We start from the raw sequence: 22035 nt of genomic DNA on the forward strand, positions 1-22035 counted from the left end.
AGAGTCCAAGATACAAATTATGTAAGATTTAAAATAGGGGCAGCCCAGGTGGCTCAGAGGTTTAGGGCTGCCTTAAGCCCAGGGAGTGATCCTAGAGACCTGGATCCAGTCCCACATCGGGCTCCCTGCATGGAGCCTGCTTCTCCCTCTGCCTGTGTCTCTGCCTCTCTCTCTCTCTGTGCATCTCTTATGAATAAATAAATAAAATCTTTAAAAAAACAAGATTTAAAATTAAATAAGCTAGGTTCTGTTCCCACCACAGAACACTGCACAGCTATTACAAAAGGTGTGAGGAAGTTCTCTATGAATTAATATGGAAAGAATCTCTAGAACATGCTGTGAAATCCTTTTTAAAATAATTTGTTAAAAAATAAAATAAAATAAAATAATTTGTTAAAGATGCTACTTTTGTATAAAAAGAAAGCTATAATATATATTCATATTTGCTCACATGTGCATGAAGAGGCACTACAAAGATAGAAAAAATTAATTACAAGGATTGCCTATAGAGAGTAAGGGAAACAGAGTGGATGTCATGTGAGAACATGACTCCCCGGGCAGCCCAGGTGGCTCAGCAGTTTAGCGCTGCCATCAGCCCAGGGCATGATCCTGAGGACCAGGGATGGGTCCCACGTCAGGCTCCCTGCATGGAGCCTGCTTCTCCCTCTGCCTGTGTCTCTGCCTCTCTCTCTCTCTCTCTCTCTCTCTATCTCTCTCTCTCCGTGTCTCTCATGAATAAATAAAATCTTTTTAAAAAAGAAAAAAAAAGAACATAACTCCCCAAGGAAGACCTTTCCAGATCATTTCGATGTATGAACTACCTGATCATATTCCCTTATTCAAAAATTAATTACGACAATATTAGAAGACTTATACTTTTCAATTTCAAAACCTACTACAAAGCTATAGTAATTAAAACAGTGTAAGCACTTCCATAAGGATAAGCATACAGAATGACGAGATAGAACTGAGAGTTCATAAATAAACCCATACATAGATGTATAACATAATACAAAAAGAGTACAAAGTCAACAAGAGTACAAAGACCATTCAATGGAGAAGAATGGCCTTTTCAGCAACTGGTGATAGAACAACTGGATATTCAGATGCAGAAGAATGAAGTTAGATCTTTACCTCATACCAAAATTAACACAAAATGGATCAAAGACCTAACTGCACGGGTTAAAACTGTAAAATTCTGAGAAATAACCATAAGGTCAACCTTCATGACAACGGATTTTGGGAATGGTTTCTTAAATATAAAACCAAAACACAAAAGAAAAAAAGATAAAATTGGACTTCATCAAAATTAAAAACTTTTAAGGGTAGAGGATGAGTAAAATAGGTAAATGGGATTAAGAGGTATAAACTTCCAATTATAAAATGAGTAAGTCACAGGGATATAAATTAAGCACAGGGAATGTAGTCTATAATACTGTAATAACTTTGTATGGTGACAGTTGGAAACAACACTTATTATGGTGAGCATTTGTAATGCATATAAATGTCATATCATTATGTTACACACCTGAAACTAATATAATATTGTATATCAACTACACTTCAATAAAAAAATTTTAGGAGTGCCTGGCTGGCTCAATCAGTGGAGCATAAGACTCTCCATCTCTGGGTCATGTTTTCAAGCCCCACTTTGAGCCAAAAACAAACAAAACTTTTAAACTTTTGTGCATCAAAAGACACTATCAAGAAAGCGAAAGGACAATCCACAGAATGGTAGAAAATATTTGCAAATCATGTATATAATAAGGGTCCGGGATCTGGAATTTATAAATTACTTACAATTCAATGACAAAAAGACAAACCAATGAATTTTAATTGTGAGCCCCAACATAAGACTCGAACTCACAACCCTAAGATCAAGACCTGAGCTGGGATCAAGAGCCAAATATTTAGCTAACCAAGCCACCCAGGTGTCCCTCAAACAATTCAATTTTAAATGAATGAAGAATCTGAATAGCTATTTCTCCACAGAAGACATACTAATGGCAAACAAACACATGAAAAGATGCTCAATATCATTAGCCATTAGAAAAATGCAAATCAAAATCATATTGATGTACCATTTCACATTCACCAGGATGGCTATAACCAAAAAATAAATAAAAATTTAAAAAGAAATAACAAGTGCTGGCAAGGATGCAGAGAAATCAGAACCCTCGTGGCTGGTGGGAATGTAAAAAGTCACTGTGGAAAACAATTGGGGGCAGCCCGGGTGGTCCAGCGGTTTAGTGCCACCTTCAGCCCAGGGCGTAATCCTGGAGGCCCGGGATCGAGTCCCACATCAGGCTCCCTGCATGGAGCCTGCTTCTCCCTCTGCCTGTGTCTCTGCCTCTCTCTCTCTCTCTCTGTGTCTCTTATGAATAAATAAAATCTTTAAAAAAAGAAAAAAAAAGAAAACAATTGGACTGTACCTCAGTAAGTTAAACAGAATTTTCATATGATCCAGCAATTCTACTCCTGAGTATGTTAACCAAAAGAACTGAAAACAGGTGCTCAACCAAAAACTTGTCCACACATGTTTATAGCAGCTCTATTCACAATAGCTAAAAGGCTGGGAATGTCCATCAATGAATGCATGGATAAACAAAATGTGATATAGTTATGCAATGCAATATTCTTCATATAAAGGAATGAAGTAGGGCAGCCCCGATGGCCCAGTGGTTTGGCGCCACCTTCAGCCCGGGGTATGATCCTGGAGACCCCGGATCGAGTCCCACATCAGATTCCCTGTATGGAGCCTGCTTCTCCCTCTGCCTGTGTCTCTGCCTCTCCTCTCTCTGTGTGCGTATCTGTCATGAATAAATAAAAAAAATCTTTAAAAAAAATAAAATAAAGAAACGAAGTACTGATACACGCTATAGTGCACGTACACATGTATGTAAGCACAATGTATGTTCAAAGGATGAACCTTGATTACACTATGCAAAGTCAAAGAAGCCAGACACAAAAGACTGCATATTCTATGTTCCATTTCTATAAAATATTCAGATGAGGCAAATCCATAGAGACCAAAGGCAGATTCCTGGTTGCAAGAGCTAGGGATGGGGGAGTATGGAGAGTGCTTGCTTAAAGAGCATAGGGTTTCCTTTCAGGGTAATAAAAATGTTTTGAAACTAGACGGTGGTGATGATTTCATAACACTGTGAATACACAATCACTTAACTCCATGCTTTAAAATGGTTAATTTTATGTTACATGTATTTTACCACAATAAAAAATGAGTTAACTTTAGAAAGAACAAATAAATACTGAGAATAAAAAATAAGTGACTGACTTAAAACTCAAATGACACACTAAACTCCAGACTGGACATGGTCAAAGAAAACATTAGTAAACTGGAGGATCCCCTCAGGGCACAACAATGAAAAAAACAATTGAGATACTATACCATGCATAGTATTATTTGTTTAATATACCCATTGAAGAAAATATAGAGAACCAACTAATATATCAATATTTCTGAATTTGTAGACCCCAAATCAATATGGTTTTAAATTGGTCCTATTTCTCCAGCTGAGAACTTCAGACTCTTCCCTTCATCCTGGGTTATTTCAGGTCCTTGGATTATGATAACAACGAGTTTCTTCCCACCTATGCCGGGATCTTCTTTTTTATTTTTTTTTTAAAGATTTTATTTATTCCTTTGAGAGAGAAAGAGAGCAAGTGAGTGAACACAAGCAGGGGAAAGAGGTAGAGAGATGGGGAGAAGCAGACTCCCCACTAAGCAGAGAGCCCCATGCAAGGCTCAATCCCAGGACCCTGAGATCATGACCTGAGCCAAAGGCAAATGACTGAGTCACGCAGGGACCCCTGTATCTTCTTTTTTTTTTTTTTTTTTAATGGCCCTTATTTCTTCAAATTGAGCTACAACAACAGACTCTAATGGGCAAGAAAAAGAGGCTGACCCCACAATTCACGACCAGAGTAGGGAGGGACTCAGGAACTGAGATAAAAGGGGTGAAGAGAATAAAGGTGAGAGGAAGAAGGAGCTCAGAGAGGAAGGAGATGGATAGAACAATACTGTCACCATAATGAGCCTATTCTCATCTCCCTAGGCCTGGGGGGCATCTGTCACACAAAATAACTGAGCACCTACAGTGTGATGCATAAGGCACTCTATCGTTACTGCAGGGTACTGAACCACCACCACATCGACATCGAGAACACTGTTTTTAATGTGACTCTAAACAGTTAGGTGGGGAAAGGAGAACTGGTAAAAAGTAGGCTGTTGTTCACCTTGTAAAATCAACTAAGCAAATCAAGGAATCAAGATTGGGATCTGAAAACAAAAGTGGATGAAAAAAAAAAAATGAAAAAAAAAAATTGAAAACAAAAGTGGGAGGTTGGGCGCTGGGGTGGTTCAGTTGGTGAAGCATCAGCTTTCAACTCAAGTCGTCATCTCAGAGCCCTGGGATCGAGCCCCACATGTTGCTCTCTGCTCAACGGGGATGCTGCTTCTCCCTCTCAGCAAATCACTGAAGAGAAGGAATGAAAGAAAGGAGTGCCAAAAACTAACTGACTTGGCCAACATGAGTCACACATCTGCATCAAACTTCAGGAGAGCCATCGGCCTGTGCCACAGTCCACCAAACTTGCCATTTATCAACGATGAAGATGTGATCCTACATTGTGATTTCCTAACTTTACATTAACAATAATGCTTCTGGCATTACAGCCCTTGTCAAAGTATATAAAACAGGCTTCCACTGAAAGCTTACTCAGGCTGCTAACATGCTGTATGTAGTAAAAAGAGTAAGACATTAAACAAATCCAAAAATTAAACACTAACCACAAAGCAAACACTAGATGTGGGCTTCCTCCTCCTGGCGCCTTCTCTTTGTGAACGAACCTGCAGGAGCCTTGGACATAATGGATGCCCCATGGAGCGAACAGAGCTGAAGAAGCAATCAAAGAGCTGCTGTACTCCTGAAATGTCTTTCCACGTTCTTCTAGCTCTTTACCACCCACAAAAGATCAGACCCCACAGAGAAACACAGGTAGCTCTTTTTAATATCGTGGCAGCTTCTGATTTGCTCAACAAAGCCTACAGGTGATTGTTTCCCTGGGCCCATTACAAATGGCTCAATGTTGGAACAAGAAGTTTGAGAGCAGAGATCTCTCTTTCAACTCTTCCATTTTGGTATAATATTCATTTTTTTCCTAACTATAAAGGTACTGTATGTTTAAAACTCAACTTTGACAGCTTTTAATGCCTCCCACTAAACAGGACTTTCAGTCCTTTTTCTGAAGGAATGAAGATTCCCAAGGGGCTGCTGAGGGCCATATCTGGACCTAATTTCCTGGGCCCACTCAGTCAGTCTGGGTGTCCAATAAGGTACCCTTAACCTCTGGCTCATTCTGTAGCAGAGAGCAAAAACTGATAAATGTATACACTGGGTTTTTCCCCCTAAATCAATTATTGGCAGAAGAGCCAGAGAATAAGAAAAACGTTTTGAGAACACCAGAGTTAAGAGCTGTGCAGGATTAATGATGGCCACAAACTCTGAAATTCTTTCCATTGCAAAGTGGTCTACAGCCCTCCCCTGGAATCTGGGTGGGCTGTGAGACAGCTTTGTCCAATAGCATATGGCAGAAGTGATGCTGCACTCCCTTCCAAGCCTGGCCTTGAGGGGCTAGCACTCTCATTTCCTAGCTTTTAAAATACCTGGTCTTGGGAGTGTTCGCTGTGGGAAAAGTCAGCCGCAAGTTAGAAATCAAACTACCCTGAGACCGCCCAGCTGTGAGAAGCCCAAGTAATTGGGAGGGGGAGACCGACCCTGGAGAATAAGATGAGGTGGGGAGGAGGAGAGAAGCAAGATGAAACACGGGCTATCTTAGAAGTAGATCCCTAGCCCCAGCCAACACAAATAGATCAGAGACAAGCACCCAGCAAAACCCCTCTTAGATTCCTGACGCACAAAATTGTGAGGAAGACAGGATGGTTTTGTTTTTTTGTTGTTTTTTAAGATTGTATTTATTATTTATCTGAGAGAGAGAGAGCACACGCAAGAGAGAGCACAAGCAGGGGAGAGAGAGAGAAGCAAGCTCGCCGCTGAGCAGGGAGGCTGACATGGGACTTGATCCCAGGACCCTGGAATCATGACCTAAGCCAAAGGCAGCCACTTAACCAACTGAGCCACACAGGCACCCCTAGAAAGGTTATCTTTAAGCCACTAAGTTCTGGGATGGTATGTTAAGCAGCAATAGCTAGTAGAAGCATAAGCCAAGGTAGGCAAGTTCTTAAGAAGAGGAGATGCCCTCACAAAGCCAAAGGGTCAGGGGGCCAGCAGAACTGGACCAGAGTGGGGAGGGGTATCATGGCCTAAGCAATGTCTGGGGACACCAAACAGACTATACCCAAACACGTCAAGGATATTAAAAATTCTGGTCAAGTGGGTATGGTGGATCACTATGGTTTCAAGTACCAACTCAAGGCCACTTGGGGTGGAATAGGCCTCAAAGAGCCAGTTAGGGGAATTATGCCACTTACTTCTCCCTCTCAGGGCCCTCCCTCATTAACTGCACACACATCTATGACAGCCTCCCTCCATGTCCCTGCCAGAAAGGCAGAGTTCTGCTAGGACCACCTAATAACCTGCCCAACTCCCTCTATTAATCCCACCTCCCAGTGGCCATCAATAAAGCAAGTCAAGGACACTCAAGTGGGACTTTCCGGTAGCCCTCCTAGCAGACATTTCTCCCCCCACCCCGCTTCCCAACAGCCCCAGACTTCAACTGTGGCTCCAGGTGGTCCCCAGGAGGTCAACTCTACACTCTATGAAACATATGACCTAAGCTGAGTCATAGAGTCGATCCCATACTGGCTCAAGAATGGACATGCTACCTAAGCTGGCCCAATCAAAGTAACCTTCAGGACTTCTGCTTGAAACGCAGAGACAAAGGCTCAATCTCCTTCTTGGGATGGTGAACTATGAAGACTGCAACCATCATGGCCTACCTGAGGACATGGCTGACATGCATGGGGGAAACCAGGGCTCAGAGAATCCCAGATAAAACAATCCCAGTAGTGATGACAGAGGGAATCCAGCTCAAGCTGAAACCGAATTCACTGTACCTTCACATGCTTCAATCGTAAAGCAATAAACCTGCTTCACTAAAGACAGCTGAGTTGGGCCATGCCCAGGGTAAGAACTGGAACTAGTAAGGAAAAGCCTGAAAGCACATGGGCACTAGGCAGGGCAAGGACATAACAGAGACAGGGAATAAACTGGACAATCTTCCTGCTATGCAATCCTTAACAACAAGGAAGAGAAATGATTCGATTTATTTATATAAATAATGTAATTAATTTATATACATTAATTTAAAGTAGAGTTCTAGTCATTAAAGAGGAAGAGAGTGAAAATAAATGTTAAATCTAATTAAGTCAAAAGCCAAGACATGGAGGCAGCCTAAGTCTCCACTGACAAATGAATCCATAAAGAAGAGGTGATATGGAGACACAACAGAATACTATTCAGCCATAAAAACAGAAGAAAATCCTATCATTTGCAAGAATATGGATGGACCAGAAGGGCTTTCAGTCAGACAGAGAAAGACAAATACTATACAGTCTCCCACATGTGTAGAATCTAAAACACCAATCTCAGAGATACAGAGAATAGATTAGTGGTTGCCAGAGGCAGGGGTAGAGGGCGGGTGAAATGGATGAAGATGGCCAAAAGATTCAAACTTCTAGTTATTAAGATTAATAAATTCTGGGATATAAGGTATGGCACAGTGACAAGTTAACAATACTGTATCACATATATCAAAGTTGCTAGGAGAGAAGATCTAAGAAGTTCTCATCACAAGAAAAGTAAAACTGTAACTACGTGAGGTAATGAACTAACTGAACATAACACTGATCATTTCACAATATACCCATGTATCAAATCATCATGTTTTACGATTCTAATAGGGTGTTACATGTCAACTATATTCAATAAAACTGGAAAAATATTTTAAATTTTTTGCAAAAAGGAAAGTAAACTACTTTAAGTCTTAAAATTGCCAAAGTAGCCCCAAGAATCCTAAAATTAAGAAAATGTATTTATTAGCAGTTGGTTTGTGTTCCATCATCCCTTCAGCTCTCAGAGGGCTTTCCATATTGGAACTGGAAGCTAAAAACTCAAAATTAAGAACACACACAGCAAGCATGTAAAACATACTCTCTGCATCTTATTCCACCAAAGACCATAAAAGAGATAAAGAGCTGAAAGAGCAAGAGAGGCACTTTGTATCACTTAAGTGTTTCTGAAAGTCCAAAGGATTTGGAAATAAATTTTGATTAAGACTCTTCGCATAAATCACATAAATTTTTCATCAAAATGATCAGATGTATCATATCCCCCACAAACTTAAATTGTCAACCATTATAAAATTATATTGCTAATAGTACATTGCTTCAGGCACTTAACAGAATTATCCAGATAAAATAGACATCATTGCAAAAAGTAAAAGGAACACAAAACACCTAATAAAACACAAAACACTCCTCTTTAAGGACTCAGATGAAAGCTGTTTTGTTTTCACTTGAGCATACCTTAACAACCACTAGTGTTCTCCCATTTCAAGTGCCTTCACTTATGCTTTTATGATATTCCTTGTGCTCATCCTTTCAAGGGACTTCAGTACATTCTAAAATATTTGAGATTACTCAAAAATGGGATGATTCTACAAACATCAAGCAGAGAAGACAATGATGACAGCATTTAATTCTCAGCTCAGCACAGAAAAATAATTATTCAGAGGACCTGACTTAAATGCTAATTCTAGGAAGAAACAAGTTTGCAGCAAAGCCATGCCGAAGGATCCCAGGGGACACAGGGTGGGAAAAAGTACTGGAGACATCTATAACCAGACTTGTGAATGGAGCTCTAAAACTTGGGATTATTTCCAGAAGAGGCAAATCCATTCTACCCTACCAGGACCCAAGTAAAGATTGGGATTTAATTTAAGGCAGGGGTGTCCTGATCATGGCAACAGGTAAGAGGAGAATTAAGATCAAAGGAAATGCTGAAGAAGGATAAGAATACGACTCTTCTAAACATAAGTGAATCTGATGAGCTGACAATCCTCAATGTGGGGCTTTACTGTAGACCTTCAAAATCAGGCAATAGGGATCCCTGGGTGGCGCAGCGGTTTGGCGCCTGCCTTTGGCCCAGGGCGCGATCCTGGGGACCCGGGATCGAATCCCACGTCGGGCTCCTGGTGCATGGAGCCTGCTTCTCCCTCTGCCTGTGTCTCTGCCCCTCTCTCTCTCTCTCTTTCTGTGTGTCTGTGACTATCATAAATAATTAAAAAAAAAAAAAAAACATTTAAAAAAAAAACACAAAAACAAAATCAGGCAATAAACTCTATTCCTTAAGGTTAAAATGGGTCCAAGAAACAAGGGATCAAGTTTTGTTTCTTCAGAGAAAGTCAAAGTACAGGAAATAATACAGTTAACTATTAACAACTCTTAGATGTCTACAAAAGGGAATGATGGCAGCAAAAGAAACTGCAGATACTAAGACATTCTACTTACACTACATACACTGAGATGTATTACCAAAGGAGGCTAAATATTCTAATAACTTTGAAGAGAAAGGCAGAATGTGATGGTTTTTTTTTTTTTAATTTTTATTTATTTATGATAGTCACACACACAGAGAGAGAGAGAGAGAGATGCAGAGACATAGGCAGAGGGAGAAGCAGGCTCCATGCAGGGAGCCCGACGTGGGATTTGATCCCAGGTCTCCAGGATCGCGCCCTGGGCCAAAGGCAGGCACCAAACCGCTGCGCCACCCAGGGATCCCTGTGATGGTTTTTAATGGCCCTCAGAAACATAAAAACAGAACAGAAATGAATGGCCACCTTAAACAGATTCATAATTTCAGATTCCTAATTCTCCTATAAACCAGGATCACTATTCCAAGGCATTTTCTAGACTAAATCTCAGTCAGTCAAAGCAGGTTGGCATTCTCACCAATAAGCAGTTCGTCAAAGACCTAAACCTTCACTGTCCAATATGACAGCCATTAAGCACACACAGGTGTCGGGTACTTGAAATGTGCCGGGTCAAAATTGAGACGGGCTGTATATATAAACTACACACCAAGATTTAGAAAACTTTAGCACCAAAAAAGGAATGAAAATTCTATCAGTCAACTTTTTATATTGATTATGAGGTGAAATCATACTATTTTGGATATATTAGGTTAAATAAAATATATTTTTAAATTAATTTCACTTGTTTCTTTTTACTTCTTTTTTAATATGTCTACTAGGAATTTAAAATGGCATGTGGCTCACATTTGTGGTTTGCATTATATTCCCTGTCAGACATGATAAGCAAACAAAATGAAACACCACTGTATCAAACACACTTCCAAGATGGTAAACATTCCACATGTGAACAGAAGACTAAAGAAGGGTAAACAGGATCAGGAGCATTCAGATGACTCGTACCACAGCACTAGCTATGTTGTTTGAAGGAAGTAATAAGCACAAACAACAAACTTTCTGGAAAAGGAGCAGCTGTAATGGCAGATTCTCTTTTCCTCCAGCTGTAAGTGTCCAGAGACTCTCTTCTTGGGTGGGCTCGCCCTCCTGCCTACCTTTGATGAGCTCCGGCCTGTACGTCTTCCGCAGCTGCTCCAGGAAGCTGTTGTAGAAGCTCTCTGCCTGTTCCGTGGGCATTGCCAGGTGGAAGTCAGGCTTGTTCCCCTTGAGGACACACTGGAGTGTGAACTGGCTGATGCACAGCACCTCGTACTGTTTGTCCATCACACTCTTCGACCAGTGCTTCCCACTTTCATCCTCAAACACGCGCAGGTTTAAAATCTTTCTGACCCTGAGGGAGAAAACAGTGACAAGAGCTATCTGAAGAATCATAAGCCCCCCAACATTCTCCATACCCCCAAGTGTTACCAGCATCCTGTCGAACAAGGACATAATGTTGACATAATGTTATGTGTATTACATATATATAAAGACAGAAGAAGGAAGTTACTTGGGCCTTGGGCAAGTTATTTATCCACTCTATGCCTCAGTTTCCTCATCTGTAATATGAGGTAGTAACAGACTTACTTCACAGGGTTGTTTTAGGATTCCTTTTTTTTTTTTATTTTTTATTTTTTATTTTTTATTTTTTATTTTTTATTTTTTATTTTTTATTTTTTTGGCCAGTTCCTCCAATTCACAGGCAGCTACCCATGCAAACCTGAGCTAAGAACAACCATCCACCAACTGCTCCTTCAGGTTGGTGGATATGTCAAGACGTGGGTTCAATTTTTTTAATTGAAAAATTCAATCTAGGGATCCCTGGGTGGCGCAGCGGTTTAGCGCCTGCCTTTGGCCCAGGGCGTGATCCTGGAGACCCGGGATCGAATCCCACGTCGGGCTCCCGGTGCATGGAGCCTGCTTCTCCCTCTGCCTGTGTCTCTGCCTCTCTCTCTCTCTCTCTCTCTCTCTCTGTGACTATCACAAATAAATAAAAATTAAAAAAAAAAAAAAAAAGAAAAATTCAATCTTTACACTGAAATAAATGATATCCCACTTTAACATCCTTTCTTGGAACTACTCAAAATGAAGAAGTGGGCAAACACCCTAGAGAAAACTCATGCTTATTGCAAATATGCAAAAAGACCTGGCAAAAGCCTCCCTAACAACTATGTCCCATGCCTCTTAAGCCCTAGGAGGGCCTCCTTATAAATGTGGATGACAAAGAGCAGCCACTGTGACAAGGAAGAGAAGCAGAGAACATTTATTCCTTAGCAGGAATTAGGTTCCAAATCTGATTTTCAACCTACTACAAAAGGGACAATCGGATGGAATTACACCCAGGTATAGGCCCCAACAGGCAGAATCCACAGATCACAAGTCTAAAGCAAATGTGCCAAGTGGTGCTGGGGGCAGGGGCGGGGTAAGTATGGGGACAGGTGAGGCTGCCTGTGCTGAGAGCCAGTCAGGAGAAAGCAATGGCAAACTCCCCTACCATAGTCAGAAAGAGCACCAGCTTTCAAGTCAGGTAGTCTAGATTCTAATTTGAATTCAGGCTTTTTACTATATACACGTTCATGATCTTAGGCAAGTCATTTAACTCTCTGACCCCCAGAGATCCAATGAACAACTGAACATTTTTTTAAAGACATAAATAGTGCCCAGATCATACTGCTCTACTTGAAAACAGAAAACACTCATAAGAAAAAAAGTTTGGTTCTACATTATGAGAATGGTTCATGGGTAAAGGACCAAACAGGAACTGAGGCTTTTGAGTTCCAGCTCTGCTGCTAATGTAGCAGGGTGTCACTGGACAGATTACACTTCCTTGGTCTCCTCATCTGAAACACGGAGACAGGGGCACCTGGGTGGCTCAGTGGTTGAGCATCTGCCTTTGGCTCAGGTCATGATCCGGGGTCCTGAGACTGAGTCCCACATCGGGCTCCCTGAAAGAGCCTGCTTCTTCCTCTGCCTGTGTCTCTGCCTCTCTCTGTGTCTCTCGTGAATAAATAAATGAAATCTTAAAAAAAAAGAAAAGAAAAGGAAAGGAACACGGAGATAGCCATATTACATCAAATCCAACACAGATAAAAGTCACAGCAGCTCACTTCACAGGACCAAAATACTATGGAAGTTCCCAGTGTACATATATATGCAACTTTTTTAAAGATTTATTTATTTATTTATTTATTTATTTATTTGAGAGAGAGAGAGAGAGCATGAGCAGAAGGGGGAGAAGGAGAAAGAATCTAAAGCAGACTCCACACTGAGCATGGAGCCCAATTCAGGGCTCAGTCTCACAACATGGAGATCATGACCTGAGCTGAAACCAAGAGTTGGTCATTTAACTGACTGCACCACCCAGGCACCCCATATACATATAGAGTTTAGATAGGTAGGTAAGCAGACAGAAATATACAGATATAGATATCTACAGGTATATATCTATACCACTACATATCCCATTCAAATAGCAATGACCTAGAAATCCGCCTCGTACATGTGTTCCAGTTCCTTCTGTGTATCTTCCAGAGAAATACCCAGCAACACACAGATGCCCCGTCCAATAGCACTTATTTGCTCTCCTCCAACTAGAAAAGAAACAAAAGTGAAAAGAGACTCAGAACCAAACAGGTACCATGACACGCTCTTAAGTAACCACAGGAATGTTTAAAAATCACATGTACTTCTTATAATTACTTTGGCAAAGTCAGTAGGTATTTAAAAATGAGTTTCAGGGACGCCTGGGTGGCTCCGCAGTTGAGCATCTGTCTGCCTTTGGCTCAGGTCGTGATCCCGGGGTCCCGGGATGGAGTCCCACATCTGGTTCCCTGCATGGAGCCTGTTTCTCCCTCTGCCTATGTCTCTGCCTCTCTCTCTGTATCTCCTATGAATAAAATAAAATCTTTTTTAAAAAGTTTCATAGGGGATCCGTGGGTGGCTTAGCAGTTTAGCGTCTGCCTTTGGCCCAGGGCATGATCCTGGAGTCCTGGGATCGAGTCCCACATCAGGCTCCCGGCATGGGCCTGCTTCTCCCTCCTCCTGTGTCTCTGCCTCTCTCTGTCTCTATGTCTATCATACATAAATAAATCTTCAAAAAAAAAAAAAGTTTCATAAATGCAGTAAGCCTATCAAGATTTATGTCCATCCTGATTTTATATCTGGAATGAATGACTTGAGGTTTTTTTAAGATTTTATTTATTTATTCATGAGAGACACAGAGAGAGGCAGAGACACACAGGCAGAGGGAGAAGCAGGCTTCCCACAGGGAGCCCAATGTGGGACTCAATCCCCGGTTCCTGGGATCACAACCTGAGCCAAAGGCAGACGCTCAACCACTGAGCCACCCAGACACCCCATGGAATGAATGACTTGTTAAGTGAACAACCATTAAGCCAAATTTTAGGGCCACATTTTCATCTGCGTTACCTTGGGTAAGACACCTCAAACTTTCCATGCTCATCTGTAAAAACAGAACAGGGTTTTCCTCCCCAAAGAATACAATTCCGCTGTATTAATTCTCAGAAAGGAAATGCCTGCTTTCCTTGGGAATCAGCAACTTTGGTAACACAATATACAGGTCACACAATAAATATTTATGTAAGAAAAATAAAGAAATAATTTTTCTACTTACTCCAAGAAGATAAATGTTATACATAAAAACACTATTTAAAAGTTAAGCTAAATAAATAAATAAATAAATAAATGAATGAATGAATGAATGAATGAATGAATGTATGTTAAGCTTCAGGGTGCCTGCATGGCTGACTCTCTTGAGCATCTGACTCTTGGTTTTGGCTTGAGTCTTGATCTTGGGGTCATGGAATCAACCCCCAAATTGGGCTCCATGCTCTGCATGGAGTCTGCTTAAGACTCTCTCTCTCTCCCTCCTCCTCTACCCCCTCTCCTCCTTCTCTAAAATAAATAAATAAATCTCTTAAAATTGAAAAAGAATTAAGTAAATAAAAGGCTTCAAGTCAGCAAACATCTATTAATTTGTATTCTAAGCCAATGACCTCCAAATCCCTCTTAATCATGCACCTCATCCACAAAAAATAAATCTCTAAATATATATATTCCAAATATTTGTGTATGTATTTATAATCAAATGTACACTCTACTACCATTAGGCAGTATCTCAGTGCTGGCACAGTTCTTAGGCCAAGATCTGTCATCATGATGGTGAACCGAAATCCATATTTCAAATGTTAATCTTCTAACTTTCAAAATTTTTGGCCAACTTTTTGTCAAATCTCATTAGATTACTGACGTCTTGTTATTTTACCATCTATTAACCTAATGTTCCAATCAGGAAAGGGCAGACTCTGTCATTCTCTTGTAGTTTGCTTCTGCTGGATAATAGTATCTATAAATATATCTGACAAGGCATCATGGATTGGAACATGTTGTCGTATCCTGCGAGCTAAGAAAAGAATGAAAAACTCCTCTGACAAGGGACCACCTGACCTGCAGTCTCCAGGGGAGTGTCAGCACCAACCCATTCCAACCTAAATACCAATAAAGCCTAATTTCTCTTCTTTTTATGCTAAGAACTATTTTCTTCTGTGTTTTGCTTATAATGGACTATAAGTGATTACTGTCCTTTGTGCCAATGACTCAGAAGCTGAAACAGAAAGAATCTAATCTGAAATAAGCAGTAAACAATTGGGTGGTTGGCTTGTTTGTGTCACCTTAGAAAAAGCTTCTGGCTTCATTTGTTCTTTAAATATATCAGTATTATTTTCTTACAAGACCAATATTATTTTCTTAAATTTTCCCCACAGTATGTTTTAAAAGCTTAAAAATAATGGTTATCGAATTATACCCACCATTAAATTAATGCATACACATCAAAGAAAATTTGGAAAATATAAGAAACAGGAAGAAAAAAAGAAAAGACAAGTACTTTAATATTTTAATGACTTCCTTTTGATATTTTCTCTATCCACAGGTTTTCATATTTGTTTTCAATTACTTTAATAACACTGTATATGAATTTTTGTGTCTCATCTTTTCTCTTAACAGTGTATAAGGATTTTTCATGTTATAAGCTCTTCCTAAACATCTTTTCATAGTCACATCTCATCAAGTTGAATAGTTACTTCTATCCAATGCACAAACTAATCATCCCATTTGGCTAGATATACGGTTTGTTTCAAAATTCTCACTTCAATAAATAACACTGTGGGGAAAATCTTTATATACTAGACATTAGACTTTCATTTTTGAGCATTTTTAGGTTCACAGCAGAATTGAGCAAAGATACAGAGATTCAGGACACCCGGTGGCTCAGTCGGTTAAGTGTCCTATTCTTGATTTCCACTCAAGCCATGATCAGGAGATGGAGCCCTGCATTGGGCTCTGTACTGGGTGTGGGGTCTGCTTAAGATTCTCTCTCTGCCTCTGCTCCACCTCCTCTAAAAAAAAGAAAAAGGGGGTACTATAATTCACTGCCCCCATAAATGCATAGCTTCTCCACCACAGGGGTACATTTTTTTACAACTGATGAACCTACAATAACCCATCATTACCACTCTAAGTCCATAGTTTACATTAGGGTTTACTCTTGATGTTGTACATTCTATAGATTTGGACAAATATACAATAACATGTACCCACCATTACAGTATCCTACAGAGTAGTTTCACTTCTCTGAGAATCCTCCTTGCTCTGCCTATTCATCCCTCCAAATCTTTTCCTACAATTAGTATTCTCAGAACAGATTCTAAAAAAAGAATCACTATTCAAAGTGATTCAAATCACTATCTGAAGAGTTTCATGCTTTCCCTCTGCCACTCTCTTGTGTGTTCTCTCTTTCGAATAAGTAAAATCTTTTAAAAATATATATTTTTAAAAAGGGGGACGCCTGGGTGGCTCAGTCAGTTAAGCATCTGCCTTGGCCTCAGGTCATGGTTCCAAGGTCCTGGGATCAAGCCTGGCAGGGGGCTCTCCCTGTGCATCAGGGAGCCTGCTTCTCCCACTCCCTCTGCCCCTCCCCCTGCTCAAGCTCTCTCTCAAAGAAATCTTAAAAAAAAAAAAAAATTGAACAGTTTCAACATTTTTATAATGTATTACTTGTCTTAATAAGAAACAAATTATGCCCCAAAGCCTATATGTGAGTTGCTCTCTTATTTTGGAATAGTTTTGCTCTCCACCTCCAGGTACAAGTATAAGAACCAGGAGGTCCAAAGGGATCTTTTATTATAGACAAATGGATTCCCAAGGGAAAAAACTTGAGAATCGCCATTTTAGACAACAGATCACAGGGCTAGAAAAGACCTGAGATATTTGGTCAATTTCCCATGTATACCATCATCACCACTGGCCTCTTCTTTATTTTCTTTTTTTTTTAATATTTTATTTATTTATTCATGAGAGACACAGAGAGAGAGACACACACAGGCAGAGGGAGAAGCAGGCTCCACGCAGGGAGCCTGTTACCGGACTTGATTCCAGGTCTCCAGAACCACGCCCTAGGCCAAAGGCAGCCGCTCAACCACTGAGCCACCCAGGTGCCCACCACTGACTTCTTCAAGAATTCATAATCTCTGAAATTAACTCATTCAAACCCACTTTAGACCCTCTTCCCAACATTCTGTGATTCTATTCAGATTTTAGCTGCTGAAGCTGAGTGATGGGACATGGGAATTACCACACCTTGCCGCCTGTGTAACTAAATGAATATGTTTGAGGGGATCCCTGGATGGCTCAGTGGTTTAGCGTCTGCTTTTGGCCCAGGGTGTGATCCTGGGGTCCCGGGATTGAGTCCCACGTCGGGCTCCCTGCATGGAACCTGTTTCTCTCTCTGCCTGTGTCTCTGCCTCTGTGTGTGTGTGTGTGTCTCATGAATAAATAAATAAAATCTTTAAAAAAAAAAGAATATGTTTGAAATGTCCCATAATAAAGCTTTTAAAATTAGATTATCACAATAGCCATGCCAAAGCATCAAAATGTGCTTGACCAATCTCATTAAGTGTGTCTGCCACATAATAAAATAGGACTCCTGATACTGTACTCTGTCCCAACCATAAAATTGAAAGTGGCATCTTAGAATCCCCGTAATAAAACGCCATTCATGTACAGCCACATTTCAGTGAAGCTAGTCACATTCTAAAAGAGTCAGAAAATCTTTCCATTACAGTTCAATTAGAAGGCCTGGCTAATGTGAAAGTCCCTCCAGCACTGAGAGAGAATTCCATTTTATTTGACACCTTCCCACAATTAATATTCTTATCTTTTTCTAAATACCCTTATCTTTTTTAATATGCAGGTTTGGTTTTTAACTAAAAGCATACAATTTAAATAGTATTTAAATAGTAAACTAAAATCACTCCAATTATTCAGCAAACCTCACAAAATACATGTTCTCAAGATTCCAGATCATCAGAATAGAGTTTGACAGAAGATTAGAAGTTAAATTCCTCAACGTTCACTTGTTGTTGGTGATGACCACATAGAGCAAAACGTGATTTTGCTCAAAAAAGCAAAAAACCTTTACATCTATGAATTTCCTCGGTTTTAATTAACTTAAATATTAACTGAAAGGCCAAAAAACCTTTGTTTTAAAATCCCATAAATCCCAAAGCTCTTCTGTTCCCTATTACTCCAGGACCATGTCCAAAACCAGTTAACAAAACAGCTCAGACATCAATAGGCAGAGCTGAAGAGTAGACTCTCTGATCTAAATATATGGTTTTGCTGGGTTTCGGGGTTTCTTTAGGGGATTTTGTTGCTTTGTTTTTAGATTTATACTTGTGTGGACGCAAGAACACATACTTGGTGTAGCCTGGCTCAAGAAAAGGATATCTGGAATTACTTGGACAGAGACAACACTATGATTCTGAGAAAGGGGAGAAAAAAAAAAAAAAAGACTAGAAGACAAATCTAAAATCAGTCATTAACAATTTTTTTTGACTTCTCTGGGTTCGACTTTTTGAAACGACCGCCTTATACAGTCAATCATCTGGATCCCTGAGGTTCGAACTAGACTGCAGTGCCCAGCAGTGACTACAGGACTGTGGAGGGCTTGGCCCGCAAGAACCGGGGCAAAGCGAGACGTTTCCCCGGAATTCTTTGGGCGCCGACGCGTCCGCGCAGGACTGGAGCTGCGGGCGGGGGGCGGGGCAGGGGTCCTCGCGCGGCGGCCGGGCCGGGCCGGGCTGGGCTGGGCCGGGCCGGGCCGGGCGCCGGGGGCACAACTGTCAGAACTCCGCGCTCCGCACGACTCCCCAGATCTGTGCACTTGATCGGCGGTGCGGCTCCGTAACGACCGGGCACGAGACAATGGGCGAAAAGGGAAACCTACAGCGAAACGCTGGAGGGCGCGGGCGGGGGCGGGGGCGGGGGTCCTCGCCCCGGAAACGCTGCCTGCGTGGTGGTTGCGCCACGGTCCGCCTGAGGACGGCCACGGGGGTGCTCGGAGGTTCTGGCACCCGGGACCCGGGACCCGAGAAAGGAAAAAGACAATGAAGAGGCGCGCTGACCGCGGCCCGGGCAGGACCCTCGGCGGGGCCCCCGGGGCGCCCGGAGCCCGCCCGGAACCTCAGGGCTGCGGGGGCCGCGCCCGCCGGGGCCGGCGCCGGGCACCCTCCGGGGGCGGCGGGGACTGCGGGCGCGGACGGCGGGCGCGGACGGCGGGCGCGGGGTCAGGGGTGGCTCCTCCCGGCCCGGCCCGGCCCCGGCCCGGCCCCGCCCGACTGACCTGTGACGCTGGCCCGGGTGACGCGCTGCACCACGGCTTTCATGGCGGCGGCTGCGGCAAGTCGGGCGGCGCCGCGCTCTTCCGGCCTCGCGACTCTGCGCGCGGCGTGGCGGCCGGCGCCCTCTGCGGGTGACACCGGGAAGCGCGGCGACAGCCCCGACGGACCCCGCTCGCCGCGGCGCGCCCACGCCGGCCACGCCCACCCACGGTTGGCCCCGCCCCTCCGGCCCCGCCCCCGGCGGTAGGCCCCGCCCCCGGCCCTGCCCCCGCCGCCGGCCGGCCCAGCTCCCCGCAGGCACGGAGACCCCCACCCAGATCGCGCCCCAACCGCGGGTTCTGGACCGGATGTTTCTCGCATCCCCGAAGTAGGAGCCAATCATCCCGAAATCCCAGCTTTGTCCTGAATCCGAATCCTGTCGTCCTCCTCCCACCCTTCGGCCCCTCTGTTCCCGTGCTTCCCAAATTCCTTTTCCCTTGTCTTCCTGCCTCAGCGGCTTCTCAGAAACCAGGCAGAACAGAATCTGCTGCCTAAAATAGCCATTTAAGTGCACCAGGTGGTTCCGCAGTTGAGCGTCTGCCTTTAGCTCAGGTCGTGACTCCGGGGCCATGGAATCGGGTCCCGCACGCGGCTGCCTGCATGGGGCCTGCTTCTCCCTCTGCCTGTGTCTCTGCCTCTCTCTGTCTCTCATGAATAAATAAATAAGATATTTTTTTTTTAATTTTTTTAAAAATAGTCATTTAAGTACGGTATGCAAGGATTCATATGATTCAACCATGCCATGATAGAGCAGAGATCTATGAGTCTGTGATCCTTATTCCTCTGATACAGTACTTAGCAGCTCCCCCCACGCAGGGTTGTTAGGAGGTTTAAGTAAAAACATGTAAAAATCATTCGAAAGCCGCAAAGGACTATGCAAGTATTACCCTAACAAATTAGTATCACTGATAAAAAATAAGCCTCTTTCCGGGGCCGCCTGGTTAGCTCAGTCCTAAGCATCTTCTCAGCTCAGGTCCCCATCTCAGGATCCTGGGATAGTGCCCTACGTGGGTTCCCTGCCCAGCTGGGAGTCTGCCTCCCCATCTGCCTCTCCTCTCTCTCATGTTCTCTCTCTCTCAAATAAATAAAATTTTAAAATAAATAAGCACCTTCAGTGTGCCTTTTTCTCAAAGCCCTCTCATAGTATTAGTAGATGTGGAGTGATGACATTCAAAACACGCTACCCCAAAATATGGCACCTTGGCATCTTGAATACTGTAACCTGAGGGAACCTGAGAAAGCAGAGGATCAGGAAAGTCACTCTGAACTTCCCCCCACCCTTCTCCCTTAAAACAAGTCATAAACCCTTGAGTGAGAACTGCCTTCCCCTACACATCGAGATCTGCAAAGATAAGGGGATGGCAAGAACAAACAGGTATTGCTGTTTCCCCAGTGTACTATGTTCATGTCAAAGTCCTTGACCTATTAACTTTTTTAAAAAATATCTTATTTATCCATGAGAGACAGGCAGAGGGAGAAGCAGGCCCCATGCAGGGAGTCCGATGCAGGACTCAATCCCAAGTCTCCAGGATCACAGCCTGGGCTGAAGGCAGGCACTAAACCACTGAGCCACCTAGGCTGCCCACTCTTTGACTTATTATATTCCTCCATGAAGTTCACTCATCATCAAAAATAGCATAATGCACAGGTCTGTTTCTTCAAGTCTTCATTTTCATGTAAAACCTAAATAAATTTGTGTACTTTTCTCCTGTTAATCTTTGTCAGCTTAATTGTCAGATCCAGCCAGCAACCCTAAGAGTGAGAAAAACTTAAGGTTAGGAATTTGTTTACATTAAATCAGCATTTTGATCTCAATGTCCCCTTACATTCTTAAAAATTACTGAACACCCCAAATAGCTTTTGCTTATCTAGGTTATTTCTAAAGAGATTTGCTGTATTAGAAATTACAACTAAGAAAATTGTTAAATATTGACTTATAAAACATTTAAAAACAACAATAATGAATTCATTATATGTTAACATTAGAGCAATGAGGTCATTATACACCATGGAATCTCTAGAAACCCCCATTGTACCCTCCTGGTGGAGTAAAAGTGAAAAAGGCAAATACTGTCTATATATTATTATAAAAATAGTTGGAAATCATGGGTCCTCTCAAGGAACACTTTGAGAGCTGCTGGATTTGATAATGACATTCAATCAATACTAACTTACTGATTTGTGTGTAAGAGAATATCCTTGTTTACAGAAAATACACACCGAAGTATTTAAAGGTAAGGGCACATATGTGCAATTTACTCTCAAATGGTTTGAAGAAAAATAATATATACAGAGGAAATAAAGAGAGAGTGATAAAGCAAATGAAGTAAAATGACAACTTGTAATGGAAGCATGTTTACTTTTCTGAAAGTTGGAAATTATTTCAAAATATAAGGTTTTTAGGGGTCCCTGGCTGGCTCAGTGGGAGGAGCATGCGACTCCTGATCTCGGGGTTGTGAGTCTGAGCCCATTTTGAGAGTAGAGATTACTTAAAAATAAATTCTTAAATAGGGCAGCCCTGGTGGCTCAGTGGTTTAGCGCTGCCTTCAGCCCGGGGCATGATCCTGGAGACCCGGGATTGAGTCCCATGTTGGGCTCCGGGCATGGAGCCGGTTTCTCCCTCTGCTTGTGTCTCTGCCTCTCTCTTTCTCTCTCTCTCTCTCTCTCTCTCTCTGATGAATAAATAAATGAAATCTTTAAAAAAAATAAATAAGGGCAGCCCAGGTGCCTCAGCGGTTTACCGCCACCTTCGGCCCAGGGCGTGATCCTGGAGACCCAGGATCGAGTCCCA

The 22035-nt window shown here is 42.3% G+C and overlaps 1 protein-coding gene across 5 annotated transcripts in view; it reads right to left on the reverse strand.

Annotated features, from left to right (window-relative positions):
- DTD1 (D-aminoacyl-tRNA deacylase 1) overlaps window positions 1–19379 on the reverse strand; it is a 184263-nt gene extending 164884 nt beyond the window's left edge. For 2 of the 5 annotated variants that reach the window (XM_072799875.1, XM_072799870.1), the window contains exons 1-3: window positions 19208–19364; window positions 13007–13097; window positions 10623–10858 (exon numbers count right to left, since the gene is read on the reverse strand). In XM_072799875.1, the coding sequence (XP_072655976.1) occupies window positions 10623–10858; window positions 13007–13097; window positions 19208–19250 (370 nt within the window). In that variant the 5' untranslated portion in view covers window positions 19251–19364. Of the gene's footprint in view, window positions 1–10622; window positions 10859–13006; window positions 13098–13206; window positions 13345–19207 lie in introns of those variants that run through there. The other 3 variants (XM_072799872.1, XM_072799871.1, XM_072799873.1) reach the window with 3 other exon arrangements.
- Window positions 19380–22035: the final 2656 nt, after the last annotated feature.

Source organism: Canis lupus, chromosome 26, assembly GCF_048164855.1.
Source record: "Canis lupus baileyi chromosome 26, mCanLup2.hap1, whole genome shotgun sequence".
NCBI classification, from domain to species: domain Eukaryota; kingdom Metazoa; phylum Chordata; class Mammalia; order Carnivora; family Canidae; genus Canis; species Canis lupus.